Below are 16,495 nucleotides of genomic sequence, written 5' to 3'. Positions count from 1 at the left end.
TATAAAAAAGGGCTGAGGATGTGGCTTAGTGGTTGAGCACTCCTGGGTTCAATTCCCCATGCCAAAAAGAAAGAAAAAAAGGGAGGTCACAGTAGAATGGATCAGACATCACTCTCCCATGTTCCTATTTGAACACATGACCAGTGTAACTCCACATCAAGTACAACCCAGGAATGGCAAGTTATACTCCATGTATGTATATGTCAAAATACACTCTACTGTCATGAATAACTAAAAAGAATAAGACATAAAAAATAATGAGGTCACTTCTGCAGACCATTAACTTCTACCTCCTTCCCCTACTTACTTTTGGCAGTGCCAATGTCCTCTGCGGTCCCTGCACCAGCCACAGGGGCTGCCACAGCAGCCTTCCCCCAATGCCAGTGCGGTTGTCAGAGCGGGTATATGTGGCTCCATGCCCATCTTAGTCCGACTAAGCTTCACTCTCTAGGGTTGCCTAGAATCGTGCCACATGAAAGGGAAGATCTAGAGGACAGTGACTTGAAATGAGAAGCTCTTGGCTGAGCGGGAGCACTGGTAGACTCCCCGCACTGGATTTCTGTACCAGGAGCCAGGGAGTAATGCGGGGCCAGACCCAGTGAACCAGCAGAAAGCAGTCGGGCGGCATAGGGAGCAGGTCAAGTAGGGGGCAGGATATTTTGAATTGCAACGAACTGCAGAAACTATAAGGTTTAAACAATGAATCACACAAAATTCTAATGAGGTGGCTGTTACATAAATTGTGCTGAGAAAGCACAGGCTCTGCCAAGAAAAAGCAAACCACTGTCAAGCTTAATGTGATTCAGCTACCTAAATATAACAGAAAATCCACCATGGTTTAGCAGTAATCCTGGAACTAATGGTCACCTTAAGAACCTGAAGATGCAGGCACTTTCAGTTGAGGTTGGCATTCTGAACACTGGGGTGTAAACTATCTCTCGGCAGATCACCTGAACGCCAGATGTGTGTGGAGCCCTTATTTCAATTAGCACTGACTGGGGTCCAAGCTCGAAGGACGTCAGGGTAGAACACAGTGAAGTCTAGTGGAGACAGTAAGTGCCCCTGGGCCCACTTCTCCCCTCTGCAAACGAGAACTGTGGCAAAGCTGGACGAGACAGCTATTTTGTCCTCATCTGGGGAGATGCTACCTTGGTCCAGTTACAGACAGTCTTGCTAGAGATGGCAAAAGATTGCCTTAAAAGTCTTAATCCAGCTACTAGCCCTTCTAGGAGGGAAAATGCCGGACAATCAAATAAAATCCTGTAAGTTATTCATCATTTTCTTAATTCTAATCCCTGGCTTTTGATTAAGGCAAGCCACCACAAGTGACCTGCATGACTCAGAAAAGATTCCTCATCAAATGCATGGTCAGAACTTCTCAGCATTCCAAGAATTCAATACTAAGTTCATTAGGCTATGCTTTATATATTTTGGGATTATCAAAACACCCTCTCAAGATTCCAAAGAGTAATGGAAATGTTTTAGTGTTGGTAGGGCAAAGTCGGCACAGAGAAGCAGCTATGTAAGCAATAATGGAATAGAAAATCCTTCAACGCTGGGTATAAATTACAGTATGCATTTTTCCTGGACAATTGGCCATATTTTCTTCTAAAATGTGTGTGGTAACCGTGGGCCAGACACATGTGATCTGCCACAGGGACACAATAATTCAGATCAGGTTAAATGCTAGGCTCTGAGGCCAGACTGCTGGGTTCAAGTCTTGGTTCTGTCATTTATTTGCTCTGTCAGCCCAGATAGATTTTTTTTCCTTCTTTTTTTTTGTACAGGGGATTGAACCTAGCGGTGCTTTAACACTGAGCAACCTCTCAGCCTTTTTATTTTTTATTTTGAGTTAGGGTACCCTAAGTTGCTGAGGGTCTCACTAAGCTGTCAAGGCTAGCCTCCAACTTGCAATCTTCCTGTATAAGCTTCCCAAATAGCTGGAATTATAGATGTGTGCCACTCTGCCTGGCCCAGACAGGTTCTAGCCTATTGGTTAGCCTATTGGGATAAGAACAGCAGCTATTTCACCGAGTCGCTGTTCACCAAGGACTGAATTAGATGAGGTATATATACAGCACTTGGCAAAGGGCGAGACACATGCTAAGCCTGATAAATATTGGTGATTCTTGTTTATTAGAGTCTGCCCTCCGATTTATGTTCAGTTTGAATGTAATCCCTACAGCCATTGTCTTTAGGATACAGGCACGTGAGCGTTACACTGTTACAAAGTGGGAAACAAACAGAAAGTAACGTTCTCAAGGTCTTGGCCAAGTGCCTCCCTAGCCAGGTCTCTATCTCCAGCCTTTCTAAAAGGAATGAGGCACTTACCAGTTCTCCAAAGTGCTTCATGGCGTATTCCAACACCCCAGCAGCTGCCTCGGGTTGCTGTAGCTTATTATTAATGCTGAGGAAACAAAAGGAACAAGGGGTTAAACTGCGCGCATCTAAGGAGCGAGGCGCTAAAACTCTGAAATCCTGGATCCAAAACTGTCCCTGTTGTAGTGCATGACCACATGAGATCCCTCTGAATTTTTAACCCTTACTTCTCATCAGTTGCCTTCAGAAATAGGAATAATCCAAATCAACGAAAGTTGTCAGACTCTTTAGCACAGAGGCTGAGCATCCACACCCATGAGAACCCGAAGGCTGGGGCTGGGCACCCATGCCAACTGCTCCCAACAGCACCCAATGCCTCGCATTCAGATGTCTCCTTGGTCTCTCTTCAGGGACTGCTCACTTCCTCTGCAGTGCCTCTGAAGGGACCAGAGCGTACCTCAGGTTGGCCTCTGGTGGCGAAGTGCTTGTCACTAGGAGGCTCTGCTTGGCTGATGTCACCTGCAGGCCACTGGGGGCCCACGGAGCTGAAGGACTGCACCCACATGGGGACAGCCGGGCAGTGCTACTGGAAGGTCTGGTGTCCAGAGTTGGTTAATCAGGGAGGCTATGAGGGACCCCCAAAGCAGGAGAGCTGCGGGGCTTAGACCCTTGTTCTAACAGGAACCTGTGCAACTAAACCCAAGCACCAAACATAAGCCTGCGCTGTGGAAGGATGAGGCACAGGGAGAGCGAAGGAGCCGGCTGGGGAGAGCCACAGGACAATGACTGGACCTGTTTCCTGGCAGGGGGCACACCAAAAATGTGACAAGCCAACTTGGGAATCTGGACTGATTTAACAAGCAAGGATCCGGTTTATTACCTTGAGTACAAACTGTCTACTTGAGTAGAATTAATTTTTAAGTGGTCTGTGGACAGGCCAGGATTTGGGTTCAATGTGGTAAATTGGCAAGAGATTGCTGTTATAAATATTATTTTTAAAATGCAATTCCACCACATTTCTTCCAATAAAACTGAGAAGGAACTGCCCAGAAATCTGATGAGCTAGAGACGTTAACACTTGTGAAAGTAATAATCTAATGGCCCAGGTTTACAAAGAGAATCTCAAACAATCCTTCCGACTTATCCCCCCTTTGGGCTCACATATCCTTGAGTAAGTGGGGAGGGGAAGGTAAGATCAGCCCTGTTTCACTAGGAAGGACAGTGACTTCCACAGTGAACCAGGACGGCCCTGCAACACCTGAAGTGGTCGGATGACTGCTGAGGAGGAACGAGGGGTGCAGTGCCCTTGGGTCTGGAGCCACAAGACTTGGACTCACATTTCTGGAGGTCTGATTCTGCCACTTACAGGCCAGTCGCCTTTTTTGAGTTTTGCCTCCTGTATCTATGAAGCATGGCTGAGACCACCTTCTCCACAGAGTCTTCAGGGAAATGAGCGGAACAGGGGCAAGCAGTTGCTAGAGACAGTTCGATGCTTGTCCACAGGAAAAGCACACATGTGGGGCTGAGTCTTAAGCTAGCACTAGGAATCACCAGTGTGGACTCCAAACTTCAGAATAGGTTATCCGAGCATCCGGGCTCCATCCTCTAGCGTCTGCACCAGAGGTGAAAGTCCATGCCATGTTCCTCTCCTCTGCTTGTAGGAATAGACAGGTGACCTCATGGGGAATCTAATGGAAGGACCAACGGTGCTTATTATACTAGTCCTTAGCAAAGCAATGAACCAGAATGTTCTTCATGAGTTGGTCTATTGCAGAATTCAGAAATATTTTTAATCTCCACATGAAACCATAGCATTAGTTTCCTTTAGTTAGCTCTATGAATCTTTTCTAAGCTAAGAATGAAAAGCAAATCAAAAGGGACAAACTACCATGGGCTCACTTTGAGGTAGGTCCCAATGTCCCAATGCCTCTTGGCTCTTTCAGGCTGGTATTGGACTCTGGTCCACTCATGGGGTTGGGGGTGGGGCGTATGGATAATTGCCACTACTAGGTATTAGTGTGTCATTACTTAGTTCCTTGAACCCAAATATAGGTTTTGTGAAACGTTATAAGAAAACAGGAAAACAGAGAGCCTGTACATAACTTACATAATATGTAATATATACTTCCTATATTCTCTTTGGTGGACTCTTGGGGTGGCCTTTGTAGGGGCAAACTCCTGGGAGGAGAATAAAACTGTTCTGATGTAGAAGATAAAGTACTCTTTGCCCAAGCAGAAGCAGCAAACTCTAAGAAACACACATAAAAATCCAAGAGTTCTAACAACTGCCTTCCAGTCTTGTGTTCTGGAACATGTTCTACTTTCAAGAACAAGTTATAAACATTACCAAAGCTTGACTCATTTTGGGGATAAAACAACACAAAAACAAAACCAAGTAAAAGTCTGTTTCTAATCCACTCTGCCACGAATTAGCCAGAAGAAGAGAGTTTACCAACAATTAATCAAAATTAGGAAGTGGTGGTCAGAGTCCTCTGAGGAGAAATCCAAACACGAACATGGCTGTGGCCTGGAAGTGCCTCCACCACAGACCAGCACACTGCAGATCCAAGACGGGATGTGAGCATGTGGCCCTGACCCCTTTAAGAGAAGCCAAGATAAGCCATCGTCAGAGTGCTCCCACTGAGTGCAGGGGACAGGAGGCTGCAGGCAGGCCCAGCTGGAAGGAGAGAAGAGCAGGTGGAGCTGCTGACCAGGCCTTGGCAATGCCATGAACTTGGGGGTGCACCTTGAGCTGCAGAGTTCTTAGCTTTCTACTCTGGGCCTCAGTGGACACCAGTCACACCTGGAAACTGGGCGGGGGGACGCTTCAGTTAGCCAACTCTCTCTGTAACTCGCTGCCCAGGAACAGGGGGCCCCGTGGGCCTTCACTTAAACTCCCCCATTGACAACACTCCCTCTGACCCCAAGCTCCCACCCATTTCTATTTCCTTTCAGAAGTTACTAATACACCTTAATGCTTCCCATGTGACAGTTGGCACGCCGCCACTGCAGGTTTTTGGAGGCAGCTCATTGGAAGCTGCCAGACTTAGAGACTTGGGCTGCAAAATGCAGAATAAATAAGGCTCTGTGGAAACTCAGGAGTTCCTACTATAAGCCCCCAGTTTCCTGCTTATTTGAGTGACACAGGGAGTCCTTTGAAATATTCCCCTCTTAAACTCAGTTGTGGTTTTATGAGGCTCATGTGAAGAAGTCACCTTTGCCCACAGCTCCCTTAATGAGGAGCTCTCGTTTTATGGGGCAGCCGGGAGTTTTAAACACTCCCCATGCGCCCCTCAGTCTTTCCATATTAGTGCTGGAAGCTTATAAAGGGCAAACTGTTCAAAGCCCCAGCTCAACAGTGAGGAGCGCTCAACGGTACAAACCAGACCCCACCGACGCCGGTCTGGCAAAAAAGACCCGACAACAAACAGGTTTAGAGGGACTGAGGCTTGGGCAATGGGGTGACCCCATGCATGAGTGACGGTGACCAGAGCGCTGATGTCTGCTCAACCTCAGTGGGAGGTGCGAGGCCCACTGCTGTGGTTGTGCAGCCTCCAGTCTCCATTTTCCAGTGAGGACTTCCAGTCACCATCTTACAGAGCTGAGTGTGGAGCAGACAGACAGCCTGCTCACAAGCGACACCCAGAGCCCACAGGGAACAGAATGAACTGGGATCAGGAGTGGAAGAGGCATATTCGCTCCTGTGTATTCCCTGCCCTGAGGCCAAACCTTACTAAAGGAGGCTGAGCTGAAGAGCTGGAAAACGGAGGAAAGCGCTCTCTAGTGTTGAGAAGAGAGAACGAATCAGGGAAGGAAGCTGCCTCTTAAAGGTCTTAAAGACCAAGCAGGTCACACCCAACACCTTCCTCCTCACTATGTGAAAACCAGTGCAGAGCGCTGAGAGCAGAGCACTTAGGCTGGGCCTGCATTTCAGAGGTGAGGGGCATTCACTGCCTGGGCAGGTGGCCATCAGGAGCGGTGGCTGAGGAGGTGGAAACCTCTGTGACCCTCCATCAAGCTGTCTCTCAGTGCTCTTCACAGGCAGGTTGTTTCCAGAATCACAGGGCAGGAGGGCAATGAGGGGTTCAAGATCTCAATGCTGACCCAGTAAAACTGCCCTGACACCATTTCTGCCACTAGAAGAACACTGTGACCCTGAGGGTATCCTTCCTCAGTTGCTGCTCCACGGCCCTGGACTGAGGTCAAGTCCAGTTACTGGCCTGGCTGTTCCTCCTTGTGTGGCCCCGTTGGAGATCACCCTCACCTTTCAGCCTCAGCACCTTGGTGACCTCCAGGCGTTTAGAGCACAGTGTGAGACACCTCCATGCCAAGCCAGGGCAGGGCGGAAGGCCTCTGGGCACACGGAGCAGCTGCAGCCCATCTGGGGAGCGTGGCGCCTCCCTGGGCTCCCATCGGGCATTCTCAAGAACATGACCCGACTGCTTCACGTGGCCCGGGCTGCTGTTCTCCTGCTTTTTACTAGAGCAGACTGCTGCCTGTGTTTCATTTGGTTCACTGTCAAGGAAGAATTCTCTGAATTCCCTGGGCTCTCGGCTGGTGACACATGCATCCCTGCTGACAGGGGCCTGTGGCAGGTGAGAGCAGGGTGTCTTGACTAGACCCAAGACCACCCTGGACATTATTTTGGGTCCCTTCCACTATGTGAAGAAGTTCTTGTTTCTTTTACAGAAACTGCTTCAGATCCCCCTCCCTGCACCGCGGCTTAGCTCTGTGCCCACTGCATGATTAAAAACAGAACGGTCTGGTGCCCCGACAGAGCCAGACGATCTGGGTCCTGATGTCTTCATCAGGCAGCTCCTGAGAAAAGGAAAATGGTCTGGGGAACTCCAGGGTGGATCAGCCTCTTTCTGAACAGAGTACTTAAAAGCAGGAGGACAGCAGCAAAGGCAGAAGTGGGAAGGAGAACGTTTGCAAGGTGGTATGCAGGAAGGTGGGGCAGGGCCATCCCAATGCCAGCAGGAGGGAGACTGGAGGGTCAGAGTGGCTACCTGAGAGACAGAGGCAGGTGACGAAAACAGCACCCCAGGTCTGGCAGAGTATCTGGTCCTTTCTACATATTAAGAAAGACTCTGCCCCATTACAGATTTCAAACTTGGCATGTGCCCCTGAGTTCTCTGGGACCAGGATAAAAAACTTTTGGTGTGAGAGAAGTGGCTGGCTTCAGACACTCCAAATAGGTTCCTGATGTCTTAGCCCCAGTGTGACCACAGGGAAGGGCTCCTACTGCATCAAGTCCCTCTCTTGGTCACAATGACTAGAGAACATGCTAAGAGGCCATGTGAGAAGGTGTCAGCCCTTAAGAATAAAAAGGGTACAATAACACTCTAGATTACGAGGGAGCAAAAACGTCTGTCTTTTCAGGACTGGTCAGGGAAGTCTATCTTTTTCTCTTAGGAAAAATTTGGGGGAGGGAAGTTCACTACAACAGAATCACCATTTCAAAATAATTCCATTTGTGCATGTTCTATATAATTAATATGTTCTCTACAGAGGGGAGACTGGGGCAGACAGTTTTATATTCTGCCTTTTCACATAACACACATTTTTCTCTTTTCTCAGAATTTTCATAATTCCTTTTAAGGACCTGCTGATAGATCCAGGGTTGGTGGAGAGCAGCAACTGTTGAACGGCAGGCCACAAGGAGCACAGCTCACGAGCTTTCTGCTCAGTGGGTGACCTGTCCCATACAAGTCTACAGAGTTGGCTCTAGGAATCAGTGTCCCCGCCAGAGACCAGCATCTTCCACCTCCCAACACCACCCCACCTCTCTCCTGGCTGGACAGGGCCCCGGTGCCCTAGTGTGACCCAGCATGAAGTACGGAGAGGTACATGGCCCCAGAGTGTCCAAGCACAAGATCTGTTCTGGCCGGGCTGCCGACTGAGGGCCTGTCAGAGGTGTGCTGTAAAAATGATGAACGGCCGCCACGTTTCCAGGCTGGGGCTGATTTAAGGAGCTACTGGCAGGCGCATGCTCCCAGCATGTCAGCCAGTTAATTACTTCCAACTTCATCTTTCTTGTCAACACTTCCTGACAAATTGGCCATTATCTTTTTATTCTACAACAACGAGCACGGCTCCTTTTCTGGTGAGGCCTGCAGGTTTTCCCCCGCCTTTCTGCTTCTTCACGTCCAGAGCGAAATGACGAGCTCTGGGAGGGACTCTTGCAAAGAAGCTCTTGGGAAAAAGAACAAGCGGGAGGGCGCACTGACCGAACCCTAAGCTGAGTCTCCTCTACCTCAACTCAGCAGAGAGCGCAGTTTGGGAAACACCTGGATTTCCTGGCTTCTGAACGTGCAAGAGCTCCGACTCAGCCTATATGCGGACACAGCTGAGAGACAAAAATGCAGTGAGCTGGCACCTCGCGACCTGGCAGCTCCTTGCGCTCCATGTTTAATCGTATGCAGATAGGAGCGAGGCTTCCACTGCGCTAAGGGGTGGGGTCCACTGTGGGATGGTCACGGGGACCAAAGGGAAAAAAATGTGCCCACCTTCTAGGTGAGGAGAAAGGTGGCACAAGAGAAGCGTGACACATTATAATCAGAGAACCTAGACTCACAGGTAATGATCTGTCTGAAAGAATTTCAAGAGACCCATGGTGTCACCACCAACAATGGAGTGAAATCAGAGGTGTCCAGAGGCAGAACCTGCACCTGCCGCGTTTCACCAGTTCTAAGATGGCCACTTCCTCACACCTCTAAAATCAGGACGCAGCACACAATTCAAGGATGGATTCAACACTCCAGCACAGTTTAACTGTCACGCTTTGTTCCTCCCCACAGGAGTTCATAAAAATCAGAGGCTGTTTCTCTAACTCACTGTTGGAGCAAGCCCCATTAAATCTCCTGGCGTTCCAGAGGACGTGCCAGATGCTGACAGAAAGCAGAGGTTTACTACGGAGACACAGCACACGCCTCCCTTACTGCGCAGCAGCAAAGACCACGCGTCCTTCTGGCTGGCTTTAGGAGACACCAGAATGCTTCTTAGCTTCCCTACTGACAGGGGCTTCTGCACTCAAAAGCTGTCCTTGGGGCTGAATCTATGGGAAGTCTCTAGAGCAGCCAGGAGTCGGTGCATGTGCAGATGCTGGGGCACTGAAGAAGGGCTAGAGAGGCCAGAGCTGAGCCTGTGCCCTCACTGCACAGTGCTCTCCGCCCTGCCACCTGCGGCTGCACGATGCCTTGTTTAGGTGCTGGGCATGGAAGCCAGGCTTCCCACCTGCTGTGCACACACTCTCCCACTGAGCTGCACCCAGCTCTTCCTTCCTGGGCTCTTATTCCTAGAGGCACACTGGCACCTGTGCAGCCAGGGTGACCCAGGCGGGGGACTGTATTTTGCTGAGCAAATCCTTCCTCTCTGGACCGAGTGCTTTGACTCCCAGCAGCAGTATGGGATGAAGACAAGGCTGCATACCTTTCCTGGAAGCCAGGAAGCCACTACAAAAGCAGGACTCATGCTTCCAAACAGCACAACAGTGAATCTTGGAAACGTGTTTACAATTAAAACACAGAGGGGTTTGTTGGCCCTTCTAACCAGTCTCCTGCAGACTGCAAAACCCAGTCACCCTTGCCATTAGTTGGTTGCTAAGGAAAGACTGCACACATCTCCTAACATTCTTCAAGAATGACAGGCCTGTTTCCAGTTTGTGGTGCCTAAGTCACGGTGGAGGTGGTCCAGCCCGGCAGTCACCAGGTGGCTTGGGCGCAGACCTGCAATCTGGTCCTGCAACCCCAGCAGGGTCTTGTCCCTGGCTAAGAGCGATTTACTGAAACTGCAACATAATGGGTGATTCCCCCTTGAGACAGACTAGATGTGTTAGGTTCCTGGGTAGATTTGGGAGAATAAAGCTATTTAGAGATAAGGATATTTTTAAGGGGAAATGTCACTTTCTTTGTTCCTTCTTCAACAATGGTGGCTGCCTGTAGCCCCTCAGGCTGATAAAGGCAAAAGAATTCAGATGTGCCATTTGCACAGGCCTCCAGAACAGACAGGAGTGAGAGCAAACCTCCCCAAACACTCTGTGGTCCATTGCTGACATTCACCAGAAGGAGGAAAGAGACTCAAGCTGTGGTTTCCAGGAGTGTGAAATGAAATGGGATACAGAAGGGTGCCACCTTGAGTCACTGATCACGAAATGACCTCAACCCTTCCAGTGCTTGCTTTTTTTGATTCTATGACTACGACCTAAAGAAGAAAAATGAACTTACATCAGGAAACCATGTACCTTACCATGATCAAATACTGGAAAGGACTATGGAGAGGTATTTAAGGGGAGGAACCTTCTGCCGGGGGCTCACGCCCTCATTCGACAAGTTCCAACAGAGCATTCCGACTCGGCAGAGCTCACAGCTCAGTGACGGAGACACACAAGGAGAGGACAAGGGCTAGCTGAAATGAGTGCTGAGGAGGCGCGCGTGATAAAGAGGACAGTGAGCACTCCGGGAAGAACATGGGACTCAGACGGGATATCCAGAAAGACTTCTGATGAGGTGACAAGGGTACAGTGAACAATCTTCCTGACACTGCCAGATGTGGCCTGGGTCAGACTCTCGTCTGTACCTTATGTGCATCACCTGTTTTTAAACATACTTTGGAACTGACGTCCATCACGTACACAGGAAAATGTAGCCCTCAGCATACGGCTCCCTGAGCGTTCAGACACCCTGGGAACGCCCACTCTGACCAAGAGAGTGCAGCGCCTGCCCTACCCCAGTCCCTCCCCAGGGTTAACCACCACACCGACTTCTAGGGTTAGCTTGTCAGGTTTTGAACTTTACATGAACACTTGACATTACACATCTGCCCGATGTACCACGCTGTCATATGCCATAGTTGTCCCTTCTCTTACTGAATGAAGAGACCATATTTACCTAAATGCTGAAGGACATCTGGATTGTTCAGGGTTTGGCTACTATGCATGGTGTTACCACAAACGTTGTTGCACATGTTTTTTGGAGCACGTGTTTCTGATTCTGTTGAGAAAATACCAAGAGGCAGAACTGTCGGGTCACAGGGTCTGCTCAGCTTTACCAGGCACCGACAAACTGCTCCGGAGTGGTCTTACTACTGGCACTTCCACAGGCACTACGCCAGAACGCCAACTGCTCCACACTTCTGTCAACATCTGGTATTTTCAGTCTTTTCCATTTCAGCTCTTCTGGCTGGAGTGTAGCAGCATCTTACTATGGTTGCTATTTGAATTTCCATGATGACTAATGAGGACCAGCCTATCTGTCTTTACAGGCTTTGGAGGTCCTCTTTTGTGAACTACATGCCTGTCCACATCTCTGGCCCATCTTTTAGGGGTGACTTTCCCTGATCTTATTGTTTGGTTCTTCATATACTCCGGACACAGTACATACAAAAGTCTACACTGGAACAATTTCTTGCCATTTCATTCTCTTCACAATGTTTCTTGCTGAATTGAAGCGACTATTCTTCTTGCACTTCTTAATGTTTCCACGACTGATTAGAGATTTTGGTGTCTTGTTCAAGAAATCCTTGCCTATCCCAAGCTGCTCAAAGATCCTCCCCTTCTTGGATCGGCTTTCTTTTACTTTGCACATTTCCCTCTTTTGGACTCAAGGTTCTGTGTGGGTAAGGGAAGGACTGTAGGTGACAGTAGCTGTACGTACGGCAGACTGTCACATCCTCACCATTCCATGGTGCTACCTTGTCATAGATCAAGAGTTCACGTACATGTGGGACTGGACATTTAATTCTATTTGAGTTGTCTATTAGTTTATCCTTGTGCCAAACACACTGACTTACTGTAACTTTATGATAAACCTTGATATCCAATAGTGCATTTCCCCCAAATTTATTCTTTTTCAAAAATGTCTTACACTTGTGACACAGATGAACCTGGAGGACATGAAAATGAAATACAAAGAAAAATGAATACTGTATGAGCTCACTCAAGGTGAAGTCTAAAAAAGCTGCTCTTGCAGAAGTAAGAGCAGAACGGCAGTACCAGGGCCTGGGGTGGTTGCGGGAGCCGGTACGGTGCTACCTGGGGCGAGAAGTTGGTCAAAAGATACAAAATTTCAGTAAGGAGGAATATATTTGAGCTATTGTACACAATGGTGACTATGGTTAATTGTACTCCTGAAAAATGTTAATTAAAAAACATAGGATCCAAGATGGTGGACTAGAGGGAGGCTGCGTTCCTTGTCGCTCCATAACTCCGGCTTCAAGCAGAGGATATCTGTCTCTTGGTGAGTCAGTTTTTGCTGCTTATCGATCCCCTGCTGTTTACCCCATTTGTCTGCTGTGACCAACTGCAGTCTGCCAGCATATCGACGCCTTTTTTGAGTGCAGATTGCTCACTGTCAGGCGCCTATCATCTGCCATTTGCCTGCCTCCTGTCTGTCCATTGCCTGCCTTTCACCTAGCCATCACCCACCACCCAAGGTTCACCTCCCGATCGTCCGACAGCTGCCAGCAGACTGACCGCAGACCGCCAGTGGAGCACCCGCTGCCTGCTGTTGCCTGGAAGTTCACTGTTACAGTAGCTGCAGGTTTGGTTACACGTGGCTGCCGCCATTTTCAGACAATAGCCAAGCCCCGTAGGACCCCTGGCCAGACTGACTGAGCCCCTTCTCCAGGATCCCTCAGCCCGACCGATCACTCCCTGCCTCCAGGGCCCTCACATTGACTGCTCCCTGCCGTCAGGACCCCCAGACCAACTGACTGCATCCTATCACCGGGACCCCAGACCGGCTGATTGCAACCGGCCTCCAGGATCCCGCAACCACACCAAACACACCCAACCTCTAGGACCCCTGCCTGACCAACTGCACCCCGCCTCCAGGACCTCCAGCCGACCACATCCACACCCCGAGTTTCAGCTCCCCATTTGCCAACACATTTGGAAGCCAGAGCGGCCATCTTGGATAATCCTGGAACCATAGCTCTGATCTTTAGGTGGGGCAAATCCCATCCTGAGACGCCTGCTGGAGACTTAAAGCGCATTGTCAGGTACCTCTCATGCATCGGGTTAAGGAAGACTGGGAGGTTTGAATACTACGTGACTGTTATAGTGTAGATTTTCTTTCTTCTCCTTATTGAACAATTTTAAGTTTTTATTTCTGTATTTTTTTTGGCTCTCTTTTCCTTTTGTTTACCTGTTCCCTCAGAGTCTCTTTCTCCCTTTTTGCATGCTAATATCCAATTTCTTTTGATTACACTCTCACCCTTTCTATTATCTAGAACTTCCGTATATTCTTTTCTTATCCCATTAACAGCTACATCCTACATCCCTCTGCATCCTCTTTGTCCTCCATTAGAAACTGCAGACCTTACTGCAAATCTGTTTGTTATACTGAAGATAATATTTGAACTCATTCTGTTTATTATGACAATTTTGTTACTGTCCTCATAGGGGCTATTTGGTCTAGGATTGCACAGTGTCTGAATTGGGCACTGCTAATATTGATCTCCCCTTAAAGAAAAGGTTTTGGAAACCTATAGGGCCACTATAAGCCTATAGGGGGAAATCTGCAATACCCCAGATCTGCACTGCTAGAGGGGAAGATACATGAACAACATGAAAAAACAAGGGAAGAAAATGATCCAAACAAATCTAGATTCTATATTAATAGAATCCAAAGACAGTATGGTAGAAGAAATGTCAGAAAAGGACTTCAGATTATACATGATTAACATGATTCGCAAAGCAAAGGATGAGATAAGAGAGCAAATGCAGGCAATGAATGATAATACCAATAAGCAGTTGAAAAAGAAACTGCAGGAAGCAAAAGATCATTTCAACAAAGAGATAGAGATTCTCAAGAAAAACCAAAAACAAACGGAAATCCTTGAAATGAAGGAAACAATAAAACCAAATAAAAAACTCAATGGAAAGCATCACCAAAAGACTAGACCACTTGGAAGACAGAACCTCAGACAATGAAGATAAAATATTTAATCTTGAAAATAAAGTTGCCCAAACAGAGAAGATGGTAAGAAATCATGAACAGAATCTCCAAGAACTACGCGACATCATGAAAAGACCAAATTTAAAAATTATTGGGAATGAGGAAGGCACAGAGATACAAACCAAAGGAATGAACAACCTATTCAATGAAATAATATCAGAAAATTTCCCAAACCTGAAGAATGAAATGGAAAATCAAATACAAGAGGCTTACAGAACACCAAATGCACAAAATCACAACAGATCCACACCAAGGCACATTATAATGAAAATGCCTAACTTTCAAAATAAAGATAGGATTTTGAAGGCTGCGAGAGAAAAGCATCAGATTACATATGGGGGAAACCAATATGGATAGCACCAGACTTCTCAACCCAGACTCTAAAAGCTAGAAGGGCCTGGAACAACATATTTCAAGCTCTGAAAGAACATGGTTGCCAACCAAGAATCCTATATCCAGCAAAACTGACCTTCAGATTTGAAGATGAAATAAAATCCTTCCATGATAAGCAAAAGTTAAAAGAATTTACAAATAGAAAGCCTGTGCTATAGACTGTTCTCAACAAAATATTCCATGAGGAGTAGATGAAAAACAACAATGTAGGTCAGCAAAGGGAGGAACTACCTTAGAGAAAAACCACTCAAAGAAGAAACCGAGCCAAGTTAAAAAACCAAAAATAAGCCCAAATGACTGGGAATATAAATCATATCTCAATAATAACCCTGAATGTTAATGGCCTAAACTCATCAATCAAAAGACATAGACTGGCAGAATGGATTAAAAAGAAAGACCCAACAATATGCTGCCTGCAAGAGACTCTTCTAATAGATAAGGACATCCACAGACTAAAGGTGAAAGGATGGGGAAAAGCCTACCACACACATGGACGCAGTAAAAAAGCGGGGGTTTCCATCCTTATATCAGATAAAGTGGACTTCAAGCCAAAGTTAGTCAGAAGGGATAAAGGAGGACATTTCATACTGCTTAAGGGAAGCATAAATCAGGAAGACATAACAATAGTAAATATTTATGACCCAAACAATGGTGCATCCCTGTACATCAAACAAATCCTTCTCAATTTCAGGAATCACATAGACCACAGCACAATAATTCTGGGTGGCTTTAATGCACCGCTGTCACCACTAGATAGATCTTCCAAATAAAAACCAACCAAAGAAACCATAGAACTCAATAACACAATCAATAACCTAGACTTAATAGACATATACAGAATATTCCATCCATCAACGAGCGGATTCACTTTCTTCTCAGTAGCACATGGAACCTTCTTGAAAATAGACCATATGTTATGCCACAAAGCAGCCCTTAGGAAATGCAAAAAAATAGAGATACTGCCTTGTGTTCTATCAGATCATAATGGACTGAGAGTAGAAATCAATGACAAAATAAAAAACAGAAATTACTCCAACACCTGGAGACTAAATAATATGCTATTGAATGAAACATGGATAACAGAAAACATCAGGGAGGAGATAAAAAAAATTCTTAGAGGTCAATGAGAACGATGATACAACATATCAAAATCTCTGGGACACTATGAAAGTGGTACTAAGAGGAAAATTCATTGCATGGAGCACATTCCAGAAAAGAATGAAAAGTCAACAACTAAATGACCTAACATTACAGCTCAAAGCCCTAGAAAGAGAAGAACAAAATAACAGCAAAAGCAGTAGAAGACAGGAAATAATTAAAATCAGAGCTGAAATCAATGAAATTGAAATAAAAAACAATTCAAAAAATTGACAAAACAAAAAGTTGTTTCTTTGAAAAAGTAAACAAAATAGACAAACCCTCAGCCACACTAACAAAGAGAAGGAGAGAGAAAACTCAAATTACTAAAATACGTGATGAAAAAGGAAATATCATGACAGACACCACTGAGATACATAACATAATGAGAAGTTACTTCGAAAATCTGTATTCCAACAAAATAGAAACTACCGAAGACATTGACAAATTTCTAGGGACATATGCTCCTCCCAAACTGAACCCAGGAGGACATACACAATTTAAACAGATCAATATCAAGCAATGAAATAGAAGAAGTCATTAAAAACCTACCATCCCAGAAAAGCCCAGGACCAGACGGATTCTCAGCCGAGTTCTACAAGACTGTCAAAGAAGAACTCATTCCAGTACTTCTCAAAGTATTCCAGGAAATAGAAAAGGAGGGTACTCTACCAAACTCATTCTATGAA

At 46.6% G+C, this 16,495-nt stretch overlaps 1 protein-coding gene across 3 annotated transcripts in view; it reads right to left on the bottom strand.

Annotated features, from left to right (window-relative positions):
* The window catches only part of Mtor (mechanistic target of rapamycin kinase), a 124,234-nt gene that overhangs the window by 43,209 nt on the left and 64,530 nt on the right, over positions 1-16,495 (bottom strand). For all 3 annotated transcript variants that reach the window (XM_047545062.1, XM_047545053.1, XM_047545071.1), the window contains exon 29: positions 2,332-2,407. In XM_047545062.1, the coding sequence (XP_047401018.1) occupies positions 2,332-2,407 (76 nt within the window). The remainder of the gene's footprint in view (positions 1-2,331; positions 2,408-16,495) is intronic.

The sequence above is a fragment of the Sciurus carolinensis genome, chromosome 1 (genome assembly GCF_902686445.1).
Source record: "Sciurus carolinensis chromosome 1, mSciCar1.2, whole genome shotgun sequence".
Lineage (NCBI taxonomy): Eukaryota > Metazoa > Chordata > Mammalia > Rodentia > Sciuridae > Sciurus > Sciurus carolinensis.
This window is presented reverse-complemented; position numbering and strand designations above follow the sequence as displayed.